The sequence below is a fragment of the Cyprinodon tularosa genome, unplaced genomic scaffold (assembly GCF_016077235.1).
Source record: "Cyprinodon tularosa strain WSP-4 unplaced genomic scaffold, ASM1607723v1 ctg131, whole genome shotgun sequence".
Taxonomy (NCBI): Eukaryota; Metazoa; Chordata; class Actinopteri; order Cyprinodontiformes; family Cyprinodontidae; genus Cyprinodon; species Cyprinodon tularosa.
The window spans coordinates 540476-557720 of NW_024038126.1; the positions used below are offsets into that span (position 1 = coordinate 540476).

The following is a 17245-nucleotide window of genomic DNA, read 5'->3' on the forward strand; positions in this document are numbered from 1 at the left end:
ATTAATAATATATATTGACCTAATAAGACAATGAATTTTAATTACACCTAATTGAATAGAAGTTTAACTTCATGCAGTTCTCTTAATATATTTAAATCCCTTGCCCTGTTTTTTTTTTTTTTTTTTTATTCTTTTCTGTCCCCCCATGAAAGCAACACTGGCCCCCTCCTTGCCCCCTGGTACATTTTGGTCTAGAACCGCCACTGCAGTAAACTATATGTACTGTGCGTGAAAGGTGGACGTTTTATTTTCTTAAAAGAGCAACCAGCATGGCACGTTTCATTCAGCCTGTTTCCTGGGAAGGATTTTATTCTGAAAGTGCTTACAAGAAGTAAGTCATTTTATTTCCTTAACTTGATCATATGGATTCATCCAGCAGCGCCACAAAAAGCACACAGCAGTCGTTGCCTCACAGTGATGAGGGATGACAGGAAACTAGAAAGCTCACATTTAACTTATGTTTTTATTTTTTAACATATGCTCAATATCCATCAGGGGAATATATCCAGTGGGATATTTTGTTGTTTGTGTGTTTTTAGTTTTTTATTTCTTATATTTCCATAACTGTATTTTAGAATGGAGAAGCATCAGTTTATTAGGAAGGATCCGACTGGAGAGCTTTTACGCACCAAAAACCTCGGAGCGCGCCCTGAGATATAGACACATTTAAGCTGTTACTGCTCTGAGGACTGAACAATGAAGTACGGACTGGTGGTGCTCTCGGCTGGGCTTTCTGGTTTGCTAAGCTTTACCTTTCTTGCTTTGGCCATCGGGACTGATTACTGGTACATAATCGATGGAAATAAACCCAATCACACGGGTCCAAACGACCTAAGTTCACACTCTGGATTGTGGAGAATCATTGAAGGTTTGTGCAGTTGATATTCAATTAGTAATACAATTATAAATGCATCAGATTATTTATCTTTCACAAAATATCAACCTTTAATTATCGCGGAACTTTGCCCTGTAATTTGCAATCTTTAGAGGACTTTCATTACTTAACATTTTTCTATTCAAGCAGATATAAATTGAATAAATGCATGAAATACATAAATTGTGGATTTCTTAAAACACATTTTTTTTTATCACCTTTTTCATTTTTTTTTTGCTTTTTTTTATTGTTTGTGGTGATGCTTAAACACTCTAATCATCAGCATCTCTCAGCCCCTGATTAGACTCTCATCTTCTCGCTGTGCAGAACCCAGGTGCAGAAACAGCCAGATCACCCCTTTTTTTTCATGTGACCAAGTCTAAAATATATATGGAAGCTACTTAAGTGAACTCCAGTATAGCTTTTGTGGGCATTGTGTTTAATGTGCAAAATTCTCAACATTTATCACTGAGCTTTTTCTTTCAATATCATGTCGTAGCCTAAAGGTGAGAAAAGGGATGTTTTGTGAGTGCTGTAATGTATCATGCTTTTAGTCTGCACAGTTTGTGGTCCTTAATGTGTTTAATTGGTTGCTGGTTACACCCACAGTTCTTGGAATAATAGGGAATTACCAACATGAAGCTTTTTATCTGATCAATAGCTGAATATGAAGGGACAGGAATTCTCTGTGTAATGCAAACACACTGGGCTGTTTTAAATAGAAAATGGTGGCCAGATTCCTTCTCATTTATCTATTTTTTTTCTTTCATTCTTTTAGTTTTGTCCCCTAACTCTGTCACATAACCTTTTCCTCTGACATTTTCAGGTGCAAATATGAGTTCGGTCATTTCCTCTTTCACAGCTAATATGTCCAGTCTATCAGATACAGAGAAGCATCTTCTAGGTGAGTGTCTTTTCATAAACAGTTGACCAAAAACTTGACCTAAAATGGTTTTTGTACGTAGGCACAATTATCAAAAAGGTAATTTCTTTCAAGTCTGCTAAGTTTTTTAGTAATTTATCTCTGTTGACCAATAAAACATTTTTTGTAGGTTAAAGTTCATTAACCGCCATGGCAGTTATAATGCAATGCAGTTATAGGGTACTGTGTCATAATGCACATGTATTTGGTTGCAACGTAGTCCATGTGTGTGTGTCCAAGCTTAGCTGTGTTTTCTTTGACTGTCTGACATAGTGTCCTGAAAGCAACAGCCATTTTCCAGTATTGCTGTAAGCCGTTGATGGTGCGTGATCTCCTAAGCATTAGCAGAAACTCTTGATTCCTTCTTTTGGTTGAAAACAATAGATGGTTACCGCACAATGTTGCACATGTACATGAGGCATGCCAGTAAAAAACTTAAATATTCCACCAAACACAGGTGGCATGTCAGTAAAAAAAAAGTGGAATATGCAAAAAGATAGATGTTTCATGACAGAAAATAAGTTGAATTTGCAACCAGATGAAAGGGCAATGCCAGTACAAATGTGGAGCATGCCACCAAACACAAGTGGAATGTCAGTTTTAAAAAATGGAATGTGCCACCAGATAGAAGTGGCATGCCAGGTTAAAAAAAGTGGAATATGCCACCAAGCGTGATGGAACTGGAAATTTTTGTAACTGCCATTTTAAATTGTGTAACTTTATTCTAAAGTTACTTATATAAGTGGCAAAAGTTACTTTACCAATTATGCCTCTGGCGTGCCAGTTACTAAACTGGCATAGGCCTTTTGAAACTGGCATAGGAGTTTTAAAACTGGCATACCAGTTTCAGTGGCATTAAAAGTAGCATTTGCATTTTTGAAAGTGCCATGCTAGAGGTGCTGCTGCATTTTGGATTTTAGTTATTTCATCAGTTTACAGAGGTAGATTATTTAATGGGTTTAGGGTTCATTAAAACATTTTGGCTGAATGAGCAATTGTTAAGTCCTGCTGGAAAATGAAGACAATTTCACCACAACCTTGTCAGCAGAGGGAAACATTAAAGGCTGAAACACTTCCTGGTTGACAAGTGTACTGACCTTGGACTTGGTCAAATAAATTTGACCTACACCAGCAGGTGTAGGTCAAATTTATTCAACCTGGATCCTCAAGTGTTTCAGATTCTGCGCCTCTGCTTTCTGCCTCCACACTCTTTAACCATGTTGAAATTGAGAATTTAACAGTCCATTCTTTTTTCCCCTAACCCAGGCAGTATGCTTCCAAAGTATTTTGCACATAATTTATGGAAAGGAAAAAAAAAAACGAGTACTTTATCCTCGCCCACAGTCCACATCTTGTGATTCCCTCCAAGAATCTTTAGTGGCTTTTACCCCTCAAAGCTGCAGTTATCTTGGTGCTCGTATAACCTTTTTCTTATACAATTTCTTCTTCCGCTTTCCATTAGTATACCTATATAAAACTCTACATAATTTTACTGTTGCACATCAAAGTCAGTTTTCTGCCTGGTAACTGTGTAGAGGAATTTGTTGTTGTGGTAGCTGTTATGTGCTAATATACCTTAAATTCTGTATTTTATATCCATAAGCTATAATTGTATAACAAAATAATATTTATGAATTTTATTACTCTGGGTCTAGAAAATCTTAGTTCACATTTTTCCAGATGGGTCATTAAATACTTTCTCACAATATTCTTATTTACAGAGATTAACCTGGACTATGTTCACCAGAATAACAATACACCTACAGGGAAATTCTGTGGAGGAACAGTGGTTTGCACTGTCCTCAGATTCGATCAGGGTCCACAGGGGTTTCAAAGAGGCCTTGTTTACAATCTATCTAGAGATAGCATTAAATTATTTGCCGAATGGCTATGTCAGTCATGCTGGTTGATTATCCTCTACTGACAGTAGAAATAAGAGCCCAAAGAAACCCCCGATAAAATCAATTTGGAAGTGTCTGGTGCTTTTACACGATTACACACAGTATTACTCGCAAATACAGTAGTTAAGTTCAGACTGTCTTAACAAACCCCCCCACATATTTCTGTGTCCTGGAAATGTGAATCTTTGCAGGCCTGCACAAAGTGGTGGTCATTGTTCTGCCTCTCAGCCTGGTCCTCCTGGTGTTAGGATGGATTTTTGGGCTTGTCAGCTCGTTGGCCCACAGTCCCAAGTTGCTGGCTGCATCGGCTTGCTACTTTCTGCTCTGCGGTAAGTTCACCCACAGGTCTTGAAGTGCTGCTAAGCTTGAATTTTTGATGATTGCTTTGTATGTAGGCTACACTAAAGTCGAATACGTGGCAAAAACCATCCTTAAAGTAAACACAGAAAAGGGTTAACGAGTGAAAAGGACCTTGAAAATTCAGTTTCGGTCTCTCTATTGTGAGAAATATTCTTGAGTAGACTGATTGTGATGGAAAAAGCTGTTTTAGTTATACAAAGGTGTAAAGAAAAAATGTTTCAAAAAAAAAAGTATTTTTGCAATTTGCAGACAAAGAAATCATAGTTCATTTTGACATGTTTATTTTTGCCTGTTGTGCTGTGTCAGTGGGTGATGATGATAAATTATTAGGGTAAGATAAGCCATATTAATTTCCTTAAGTGACTCTGTATCAAGAGAATAACAAACTAATGAGCAAAACAAAATAATGGCTTACAGAGTTTGTGAGCACCTCATTACTCTCAACCCTCAAACGCTGTTGTTGCATTATAAAAGAATTGTTTTCAGTCTCTACAAGAAGCTGACACTGCTCCAGCATATTTGTGCATGTGAAGATTAACTGAGTTCTGTTTACAATGGAATTGTTTAAGTATGTACACGTATGTTTTTTGTTCCTAGAATAGCCACAGCTAAATCTGTATTCCCTCCTGCATTTTGCTTAATTTGTACTGTTTCCAATCAAAAGGATTTCCAAAAGTTATATCACTGAGATAAATTGGTAAGCCTTTCATTTTCAAAGTTTTAATCATCATAATGTTGACATTATTTCCCCCTAATTAACTGTTAGATTGTTTTGGAAGAAAGTCTGTTGTTGCTTGGTTAAGGTCTTGCTTATAATATTTGCTACATTCCTTTTTGTGTTATGTCCCAACTTGAAGCTCATTTAAATTCATGTCCATCGTCGAAATTGGAAAAAGATGTATTAAAGAAGGGCAGAAAAAGTTTACCACGCAAGACAGTCAGTGTACCTGTGAAACTGTGAACTGAAACGTCAGTACGTAACAGACTGAACTAGTGACAATGAAGGCACCATCTCAAATGTGGGTTCAGAAAGAGAACATTTACATGTGATTCATCACGTAATAAGAAAGAAGAGAAATACGAAGTACAGTAGCCTTGAGAATTATCAACTCTAATGGATACAGAATGATTTTCAAGTGCTCTGTGAGGACCTAATGCTGCCTATAATTTAACACAGGGATGAATGTAACTCCAGGCATCACAATTTTACCAGCACTCAGGTAGGCGTTACAGTCTTCACTCCAGCACTGTTACTCTGATGCCCACAAGCAAAAGAACTGCAATTTTCCAGAAATTACCAATATCTCAATAAATTTTAGAGGCATGCAGTAATTGTGCAAGCCTTAAATTTTTCAAATTAATCAGCCCATACCTTATTAAAATCAGTCCTTATTTTAACCAATATTTCACCTATTGTGCATGTTTTATTCTTGAGTTTAGGTGAATTACAATAATGCACTCCAAAAACACCCCCTGTCTAATGATAATTTTCTCCCCCAATATAAATAGTTTAACCTAAAGCAGTTATCCTAAAGCCTTGTGTCATATCTAAGACAGCATCTTCAGATAAATATGTTCTTGGCTATATGTTATGAAATCATAAACAACATTGGTGGTGTCCTAGTCGGCCTGGCTGTCAACTCCCCTGTAATGTTGACTTGTACTATGCACATTCTATTCCCTTGCTTTTATTGTGTTATTTAAATTTAAGATGTGGATATTTTTAATGATCCATGTGGCAATAAACCTTTCCGAGTGTGGTTACTGAAGGGGAAGTGTCCTCCCTACCCACGTTTACCCACCCACAGCTCAATGAATTCTGAAGTGGTACCATTTGAAAAGACTTACTGAAGCCTTAACAATAAGCAGACATATATTCATAAGCCATATTTCTGTTTAGAGGTCTTTTTTTGTTTGTTTAGATGAATAACATAATGTGAGGTGAGCATTTTCAGAGGCTGTCAATCCAAAAAAACATGTAATATGTTGAAGTGCCTACCTGGTTTAGTGTTTTCTTACTAAAAACATTTTTATGTGTCAGAAAATATATTTTTTTAAATTGTTTGTCCCCGTTCCACATCAATGGAAAAGCTGAATAAGGATCAATTTTAACGTATTTATGGAAACAGTTGGATACACCAGATGAGGACTGCAAGATGGTTTCTGAAGATGCTGCTTATTTTAAGGCCCATTACCAAAAAAACACTTCAGTGTGGATAATGGCTTAATTGACTTGTTGATGACTGGAGTTTCACAGTAACACTTCACAATATATCTTTGTGAAATATCTGAGTTTTTCTTAAATAATAGATCCCTTTATTATCTTTCAATTTTCCCCCAAATTAAAATGTATGTGTATTGTTTGTGTCAGGGTTGGGTGGAAGTTGGTTGAGGACCCAAATCCAGAGATGAGTTCTTGCAGATTTAATGTTATGTAGTTGGCAGCAAAAACACAAATCCAGGAACAATAAACTAGAAATCAAAACCAGGAGACACCAGGTAGCAGTATTGTTTTCGTCAACAATGATGATGAAATTATTTCATTGACGCTCCTTTTTTCATGATGGCAAAAACTTTACGACTCATGGGTATGAGGTTTCCTCAACGAGACAAAATAAAAATGTTAGCGGGTTGTCAGTCAGACGTTTAAAATGCATAATTGTGCTTTAATCTGTTACACAAGCTAAGCAGTATCAGCCGTGCTGCTGTGACTTGTTTGGTCACGCAGCCCCCCTGGCGTGCAAAGGTGCACATTCTCCTTGACCACAGCTGGACCATGGCAGCAGCGGCAGGGGAGAAAATAACCTGGAATTGTGCGTGCTGAACTCTGACTACCTGTTCTTCCAGCTGTGGTTGTGCAGAAATGCGTCTTTGCGTGGCTTAGCTCAGAATTTGCACTTTATGGTCCATGCTGATTGTTCGCTCTCAGCAGTATGGCTCTTCCTTCTCTTGCTACTTCATAAAGTGTTTAAGTGATCATCCTCTGCCAAGCGCAAAAAATCCCTTTGACTAACTAAGATTCTATTTCTTCCAACTCACAAGAGGCTATACTAAACATTCTTTCATTTCTACCAAAAGGAATCCCTAAATTATATCCAAAGAAAATATTTAATTGCATACTTTTTTATTTTTGGATAAAGAGCCAGGTGAAAAGGCACATAGATCTTTAAATATTTCTCTGTTATTGTTCTCATTTCTATCTATTTAAATGTGATGTAAATGTTTCCAAGTATTGATATTAAAACATTTCCTCCGTTTCCTTTAAATATTTCAACATTTTAATTAAGATATTCAATCGATTTAGGTCTGTTTTGAAAAGACATTACAAGGCAATTATGTAGGTTCTCTCTGTATTTTTTTATGTGAAAAGGAAGTATTTGCTTTGAGATGGAAACCTTGTATGTCTAAAACCATCCCTTTATTGTTCATTTTGTTAGCTTGTGTGTCTTCTACATTAACCAACATAATGTGTTGAACTAGATTTGCTATTTTCACAACGTTTGTGACACACTTTTGTATAAAGTAGGGCATTGCTTCATAAAAAAGTTTTTTATTTGAATTCTGCAAATAAAAGTTTTCTGCCCAACAGCCATGATGAACTGCACAGCAGCATTGTATCTCCAACAATTGTAGTATCTAGGCTGTCAGTTTGGTAAATTGTTGTAGAGGTCAACTTTTTTTTTTTTTTTGCCATATAAAACTGACTAAAACCTTATTAAGTTTTAGTCCACTAAAACCGATTTAAACTATCACATATCGTAATGACTAAAATGTGACTAAAACTAATAATAGTTTTCGTCCTGAATCTAAGATGGCTGTCAAAAAACACCACTGCCAGGGAAAACCACACATGAAGATCAAAGAAATGAAGAGAAACCAGCAGTGAGGAACTGCACAGGAGGTGTATATATATGGGAGACAGAACAAAGACTGGGGTAATCAGCTGATAGGGAGCAAGTGTGGATAGAAGTAGCTAGAAGCTACAGTAGGGGAAAGGAGACTGGCACAAAGGGACAACAGAGAGCAACACAAAAAACACAACACTGCGTACATATAACCAGAAAACAACTACAATGACACAAAATGGAAAATAAACCAATTACCAAGAAAACACAGCATGACATAAAAATATAAACTCAAACAGAAACTTCAACTGAACCAAAAAGTCCACAAAGGGCAGAATCGTGACAGTTCTATATTAGGTCCTGCCTCTATACCATTGCATTTAGATAAAGATAATTATTGAATTATGGCTCTTGTTTTTTAGTGTTGATATTTGAAAAAAAATATCTTCTTTCAATAGAAATACAATTGTATGCAGGAAGAAAAGTTACTTTACTGGTTGGATGAAAAAGGCATTTTCCCACCAGCCATACTATAAAACTTAGATTTTCTTTCTGTCGAGTGACACATTCCAATTTTCAATGGAGGCAATAAATACAGCAGAGCACAAAGATTGTCCGGAAATTTCAGGATACACCATGGGTGTTACTGAAATAGTAAAAAAAAAGATGCTGTCTAAAAGCAAAAATATCGAAAAACAAAAACTGAAGGACCTAAAACAAACCAGGTGGTATTTTTAACAACCTTGCCCATTCATACGGTTTTATTATACCCCCCAACCCCGCCCCGAGATCCTGCTGATATACCTAGTTAGAGTCATACCACATCAAAGTACCTTCAAACGCTGAGCTCTCCCACCTTCAAAACACCAGTAAACAGAAAAAAAGTGAGGTAATGCATTATGGGATTTTTGTGCTGCTTTTATCACGTTGTTTAATGCATTATCACATTTTGATATGTTCCTGTCAGAGATTTGGGGGAGGGTTGTGTCATTTTGCAGTCCCTCTTTTACCACCACTATCATACACAGAAAAAATATCTCTATATTTTAAACAAGCCTAGGTGACCATGAGATGATGGAAAAGTAGATTGATTTCAGTAATTCCATTTAAAAAGTGAAACTTGTATATTATATTCATACATTACATACAAACTCATATATTTCAGATGTTTATTTTGTTTAATTTTGATGATTACAAATGACAACAAATGAAAATCTCAAATTCATCATATCAGAAAATTAGAATATTACTGAAGACCAATAAAAACAAAGGATTTATAGAAATGTTGGCCAACTGAAAAGTATGAACATGAAAAGTATGAGCATGTACAGCACTCAGTATTTAGTTGGGCCTCCTTTGGCCTGTATTACTGCAGCAATGCGGCGTGGCATGGAGTCGATCAGTCTGTGGCACTGCTCAGGTGTTATGATAGCCCAGGTTGCTCTAATAGTGGCTTTTAGCTCTTCTGAATTGTTGGGTCTGGTGTATTGCATCTTCTTCTTCACAATACCCCATAGATTTTCTATGGGGTTAAGGTCAGGAGAGTTTGCTGGCCAATTAAGAACAGGGATACCATGGTCCTTCAACCAGGTACTGGTAGCTTTGGCACTGTGTGCAGGTGCCAAGTCCTGTTGGAAAATGAAATCTGCATCTCCAAAAAGTTGGTCAGCTGCAGGAAGCATGAAGTGCTCTAAAACTTCCTGGTATGTGGCTGCGTTGACCCTGGACCTCAGAAAACACAATGGACCAACACCAGCAGATGACATGGCACCCCAAACCATCACTGACTGTGGAAACTTTACACTGGACTTCAAGCAACGTGGATGAAGTGCCTCTCTTCTTTTCCTCCAGACTCTGGGACCTTGATTTCCAAAGGAAATGCAAAATTTACTTTCATCAGAGAACATGACTTTGGACCACTCACCAGCAGTCCAGTCCTGTTTCTCTTTAGCCCAGGCAAGACGCTTCTGACGCTGTCTGTGGTTCAAGAGTGGCTTGACACAAGGAATGCGACAGCAGAAACCCATGTCTTTCATACGTCTGTGTGTGGTGGTTCTTGAAGCACTCACTCCAGCTGCAGTCCACTCTTTGTGAATCTCCCCCACATTTTTGAATGGGTTTTGTTTCACAATCCTCTCCAGGGTGCGGTTATCTCTCTTGCTTGTACACTTTTTTCGACCACATCTTTTCCTTCCCTTCGCCTCTCTATTAATGTGCTTGGACACTGAGCTCTGTGAACAGCCAGCCTCTTTAGCGATGACCTTTTGTGTCTTGCCCTCCTTGTGCAAGGTGTCGATGGTCGTCTTTTGGACAACTGTCAAGTCAGCAGTCTTCCCCATGATTGTGTAGCCTATAGAACTAGACTGAAAGACCATTTAAAGGCTTTTACAGGTGGTTTGAGTTAATTAGCTGATTAGAGTGTGGCACCAGGGGCCATCAATTTTGAACCTTTTCACAATATTCTAATTTTCTGATATGATGAATTTGAGATTTTCATTTGTTGTCATTTGTAATCATCAAAATTAAACAAAATAAACATCTGAAATATATGAGTTTGTATGTAATGTATGAATATAATATACAAGTTTCACTTTTTAAATGGAATTACTGAAATCAATCTACTTTTTCATGATATTCTAATTTTATGACCAGCACCTGTATTTATGGTAGACTGAACAAAGAGAGGACTAACGAGCAGATTGGGAGCAGGTGTGAAGAGAGCAGTCTAGGAAGGAGCTAGGGAAAAGGAGAGGGCAACAAATAAAAACCTAAGAGCTCAAATATATCCAGAGAATACAACAAAATAGGAATTAAACCAATAAAACTAGAAAACATGGAGCAAAGTAAAACATAACAAAACCAAGACCGTGATACTGAGATCCTTAGGGAGGGGTCTCCTGGTGGTCCCCAGAGTCACCACTAAACATGGTGAGGCTCATTTCATTTTCAATGTATCCTTCAGGTCTGGAACAGCCTCAGTTAGGACGTAAAACAATCCTCAACCCTAACTATGATTAAGTCCAGGTTGAAAACATGCCTATTTAGCATTCCCTATGGGGAATATGTATTTTTATATATTTCTATTGATTTAATTTGTTTTATTGTGTTTGTATTGTAGGTATTGCTTTGAGGCACATCAAGTTGCCTTGAACATGAAATGTGCTGAAAGTTGCCTGAGGTTTTATATTGTAATGTGGAAAATCTGGAAAAAAGTTTAAAGGGTATGAATACTTTTTGAGTAGCATTCAATAGACCAACCTATCTTAAAACATAGCGCCCTTTTTGTGAGCTGCTGACTTTATCCTGGCTGCTGACCCCATCTATCCTTTCGATGACAATAACATATTAACATCTGTCAGTGGGCTCAAAGCCACTTTTCACTGGAGAGGGTTATGCTCCTTTGAACAGGCTTTAAATCTATAGGCATGCACACATCCACAAACACACACTGACAGGAGGTTAAAGTAAGAGGGCAAAGTGACTTTATGCCTTTTTCTGTTCTTTTTTATTTCTACCGTGCTGTGCCAAGAGATCTCACTATTTACAAATTTACTATTTACATACATTTTTCTTCTTGACATTTGAAAATGCAGATTGATAAAAAAAAAAACAGAAAGAAACCCCAATAAATTAATAGTAATCATACTCTCAAAAAATACTGTATAAAAAACACCTTTCCTAGAAAAGGACTGTATCATTAATATGTTTTTAATGCTTCCTAGAAGGCTTAAAATGCATCACATAGCAAATATATACATAGCAACTAACTTTCTATCTCTATGTCTTTGCATTTACGAGGAGCGTTCAATAAGTAATGCCCCTAACACACTTCCAGTTGTTTGATCTAGTTGAAATTTGTATGTGCGATTATTTAAATCTTTATAGATTTAAGTGGCAAATAACAGCTCTGAACTAATTGCGGTTTCTAAATTAACAGATGTTTGAATTCAGTCAAGTCTGAAATGGAGCCTGTTGAGTATCAAGCAATGATCTGGGTTTTTGTATTTGAAAGGACGTACACCACGGGATACTTGATGATGATGCTCCGTCATATGACCTTATAAAACATTTTACAAGGTCAATGTCTTACAAATGCTCAAAAAAATAAAGGGAGCACGTAAACAACACACTATAAATTCAATCAAATCAAACTTCTCTGAAATCAAACTGTCCACTTTGGAAGCAATACTGATGGACAGTCAGTTTCACGTGCTGTTATGCAAATAGGATAGGCAACAAGTGGACATTATTGGTAATTAGCAAGACACTCAATTAAGGAGTGGTGCTGCAGGTCTGGATCAAAGACCACTCCTCAGTACCTATGCTTTCTTTCTGATATTTTGGTTATATTTGAATTTTGGGTGGTGCTTTCTAGGGATGCACCGATCTGATATTTTTATCGGTATCGGTCCAGATATAAAGAAAAAAAACTAGATCGGTATCAGTGACAATTGACTCGATATAGGGGCCGATCTATTCATTCTAACTCTATGTTATGCTCTGCCATCATGCAGCCCAACAACACAACACGGCCATATTGTTTATGATGGAGTGAGTCAAAATATCTGCGTTGTGGAGGTTTTTCATGCACGGTCAGCCTACTAGCCCAATGGCTACGTGCAATATTTGTGGGAGAAATGTTCCGAGGGGCGGTGTTAAATCTGGACTCGGTAAACAAGAAGGAAGCAGCGGGAAGCAGCCAACTTTGATGGAAGCAAAGCAATAAAGTGAAATTTTGTGCACAGTAAATGAGTCATAACATTTAGATTTGGGTGGTTTTTCTATTTTTTTTAAAGAAAAGGGATTTCAAATCATATGCACAGAAGAATGATCCAAGTTGTTTTTTTTCACACAATAAAACAATTTTTTAGGTAATAATTCAGTGCTGTTTTTTGTATCGGTTTTGGCCAACATCAAACTTCAAATATCGGTATCGTATCAGAGGTGAAAAAAGTGGATCGGTGCATCCCTAGTGCTTTCACACTTGTTGTAGCATGAGATGGATTCTACAACCCAATAAAGGGGCTTAGGTACTTCAGCTCATCCAGGATGGCACATTAATCCAAGCTGTGGCATGAAGGTTTGCTGTGTGTGTCAGCGCCAGAGGCTGCAGTTGCTTGTTAATGAATTTGATTTCTACTGATGATTTTATGTGATTTTGTTGTCTGGTCATTCAACTTTTTACAGAACAAAATATTCAATGTGAATATTTCGTTCATTCAGATCTAGGATGTGTTCCCTATATTCTATTTAACAGTGTATATTAAACGAATTAAACACTTTATATTCAAAAAATGATGGCTCAATGAAAGGTAATTTGAATATTTATGTGGAGTTGTAACTTTCAAAGCCTCATAAGAACATATATTCTGTTATATGGACCAAGACTGTATAGTTTAAATGCCTAAGAAATTGGAAATAAACTGTTTTTGTTTGGCTGTTGCATTTTTTTGACAGCTGGGTTAAAACAACAATTTGTTCTACACTTTTTAAGCCAAAACAGAAATAATTTTTCCACAGCCACAGAGGAATTATTTGGCCACAGGCATGAAAATGAGCTCCTGATTCTGTGTGGTTCTGTTTGTTTGACCGCCGTGCTCTCACCTCCTATCTGCCAGAAACGCCTGCACTCTGTCTAAATTGGCTATAGAAAATTGATGCATGGACAGTTTTATATCATAAATTACTGTGATTACAGCACACAATGATGAAGCATAAGAATAGCATGTGCAGAAAAAATTCATTGCACATCAAAGCGATGTATGAAATTCTCTGTTCTAGGAAGAAAAGAATGTGTTAAAAATGGTTTGATCTGATCTTATTCAAATGCAGCTTTCTTTTTGTGTCTTGCATGTTAACAGGTCTTTTCACCCTGTCAGGGGTCAGCATCTACATCAAGTACTCCAATCAGGCCATGGAGGAGATTCAGCGGATTGTGCCCCCTGAAAATCTTGCCTTTGTTCAGGTCTCTTTTGGCTGGTCGTTAGCCTTGGCCTGGCTCTCCTACAGCCTGGAAGTGGCAGCAGGTCTGCTCTTGTTGCTGGCTGCCAGAATAACTCAACTAAAAGGACATTATGATTCTGGTGTCGCCATAGCCATGTTTTAGTGAAATTATGTACTAGCCTTCTTAAAGGGAGTTTTGTTGGCTGTAGTAGATTTTTAATTTGTTAATAGTTAGAATGCTTGCAAGGGGCCAAAAATGTTGAGCAAAAACTATAAACTGTTTTGCAGTTTCTTTTAGCAGACACACAAAGAAGCCGATTTTCAATTTCCTAAATTGCTTCAATGTTTTCTGAGCTATAAATGGATACTAGTTCTTGGATATATATTTCAGTCTTGTTGCCATTGCTATCAGTTTTCTTTTTATAAAGAGTTAGGTTGCTTAAGGGGGAGAGCAAGGAAATTTAATTTGTATAGCAACATTCAGTACATGGACAATTCAAAGTGCTTTACATGAATTAGATAATAAATGGAAGCAGAAACGAAAGCAAAAACATTAGTAAAACAATCGGACCACAAAAAAGCGGAGTAAACGCAAGTTAAAAAGACCAAAAACAAAAAGCAGTTTAAAAGCCCAAATCGTAGCGTAAGCTTGCTTTAGCAAACACTGAAATAAGCTGACATGAAGGTGTAATTCTGAGCTGCTTTTTATTTTCTTTCTGTTAACAGACTTTGCCTGAAGTCATTTTCTTCTTAATAGAAGAGGAACAATCTAGTCAAGCTAATGCAGAGAAGCATTATTCCTTGAATGTATTTTTTCAGTATTTCTCATATTCAGTGGTTTGAAATGTGTTTTACCTCTTCACAGAGTTCTGCTATTATCATTACTTTTATATACATATATATACAAAAACCAGTTTCTACTGTAATTATTAGATTTGTTTAGATAAAAAGCTATCATAACCATTCATTTTTCACATAGTGTAACATGGATAGTGGTGATAGCTATTTCATAATTACTCAGGTCATCTCTGTCTGATATTAAACCTTTTTTGTCGAGCAAAAACATTTAAGAGTTACAACCAAAAACAGAAGAAATTTGTAATTGGAAAACACCTGTTTATTGCACAGTAAATTTTGTTTCATTTTATAAATCGCTGCTATCTTTCAGGATGAGCCCAGCAGTATTAAGGCAGGCAGCGGTGTGGCGAAATGGCTTTATTTTCATTTTGATGTATGCAGACTCTTAGCCCTGAATAGGGCTTGGCATTTTCTCTACCCTGTTTTCCTGTATATATATATGGATTGCAAAGGTGCAGTCATACATTTAATTTATTAATTTTGTCCCTAGATATTAGACCCCTGCTGTTTGAGAAGTGATGTACTCTCAGATTTTGCAAATAGAACAGCTTCTGCAATTGAAATTGCATGTGTCATTGGAAACCTGGACTTCATCCCTCTGATATGTTCTGCAGTACCAAAAAGATTCAACATTGGAGCTGAGAAGCAAAGTCATGCCTTTCCATTTCAAACCTGTACTGTGTAGTTACTAGAAGTTAATCAAACTATGAAAACAAAGTGAAGGATACAAGTCCTCAATAATATGCTTTTTTTAAGCAGAGCAAAAATACCGCTTTACCGTCTCCTATATGGCTGTCAGTTATCTGTAGACTAATATTCTATGAAGAATGTTCAATAAAAACATAATGCTGCTATCTTTACAAAATACAGCATGAACTTTGTAACATATGTGTTGTTTTATTGTAAAAATCTCTGATTTGGTATTCGTAAATATGAACAATTCAAAACACCACTCAGTATACCGAGTTAGTAAAAAAAAAAGGCAGTGATCTGTGATTCTTACGATAATCTGAAGCACCACTTTATGGTGTGATTTATGCACTCTATACTTGTTCTCTATACTCTATATTCTGTTTACAATGTGGTTTTCATAGAATAATAATGAGTCCAGTCAAATTTAGATCAGCTTTGTTTTGAATAGATTGAAAATCTGAATGTCAGCCTGTGAATGTAAATGAAGCACACTGGGAGTCTGGTAGAAAATAAATTGCTTTATATAAAAAAAATTTACCACCAGACAGCAGAAGAAAGCAATGTTTCATCAGCATATACACTGTTGTCTATAAAAAAAGTGTATGAAATGTATGAATTAAATCTCTTTCAGATGACTCTGGGTCTAAAAAAGCTGGTTATTTTTAGTCATAGAAACACTTACAATGGTAACACACTGTAAAAGAGGAGATCGGTATTTCCCCCCACGATGAATTAAGTGGGACAGTTTTCACCACCCTCTTATCAAAGAGAGTATGGGATTGAAGGTGTAATGGGGAACAACATCTAAGCTGTTGTTGAACATACATATAAAGTTAGTTGCAGCTATTCCTGCAGTTTTTTTTTTCTTTTTCTCTGGTCTGAAAGAAGGGTTTTCCTCAATAGCTAATTTTCTTGCAAAAACTATACCTTTTGAACTTTTATCATGTTTCACTGTTCATTTTTTCACTTCTTCGGCATTGTGGTGGCTGGGGGGTTTTCTCCAGGCCGTCTCCGAGCCTTTGCTCTTGGGTTCCCTTTGGGCGTCTGGGGCTTTGGGTCCCCCAGTGCTCACCTCAGTGCTCTGTAGGGGTGCGTCTTTGACTCCTCACAACCACCATTGAGCATTTTTCATTTGGATAAACTTTACACGCACAAGTGCACTCTCACAAACAACTACAGGTGCTTGATTCCAGGCGCTTAGAGATTCACTTCCATACAGAAAGGCCATATTCTGTCCTTCAGCTACCACAGTATACATGTCAGATTAAATAATACTACTTACACTTCAGCGGTAGTATCAAGGTGTTACTTTATTGAATATCTTATACTATATCCATTGGTTGTGCTGTTCTTTTTACATATCTTTGCAGGTGATGAAGCAGACTGAATATTTGTTATTGTTATCTCCTCTTTCATCATTTCATCTTTTTTTCTGTTTTTCCTTTCCTGTTATACTTACATTGCAGTGTCCATAAATCTAATACTCCCTGCATAAAGTATAATAAAGCTATTTACATGCATTTATCAAGCGGAACAGTATGGCGATAGATGTACTGCTCCACTTGTGAAATTAAAATCTGTTGGGCTGGTTGGCTTTTAGGCATCAAGACAATTATACTTTTTGCCACATTACCAGAAAGGACACTGTAAAAAAATCAAAATCAAATAAAAAATGCTAAAGTTTAATATACAAATACCAAGTGAAAACATTATGGCAACAACCATAATTTTAGGCTATCATCAAACTAAGCTGTATATCAAGACACAGAAAAGAAGGCGGGGGGGTATATTTACAGTCAGCCTCCCCCTACTCACCGAAGTATAAGGAAAAACCACTTTAAATTGACTA

At 36.8% G+C, this 17245-nt stretch overlaps 1 protein-coding gene across 1 annotated transcript; it reads left to right on the top strand.

The window, feature by feature from the left end:
- The first annotated feature begins 374 nt into the window (after positions 1 to 374).
- Positions 375 to 16049, top strand: LOC119778271 (transmembrane protein 235). The gene is made up of 4 exons (XM_038277428.1): positions 375 to 868; positions 1701 to 1778; positions 3889 to 4026; positions 13764 to 16049. The coding sequence occupies exons 1-4, from the start codon at positions 697 to 699 to the stop codon at positions 14006 to 14008; spliced, it is 633 nt and encodes a 210-aa protein (XP_038133356.1). The 5' UTR covers positions 375 to 696; the 3' UTR covers positions 14009 to 16049.
- The last annotated feature ends 1196 nt before the right edge of the window (positions 16050 to 17245 follow it).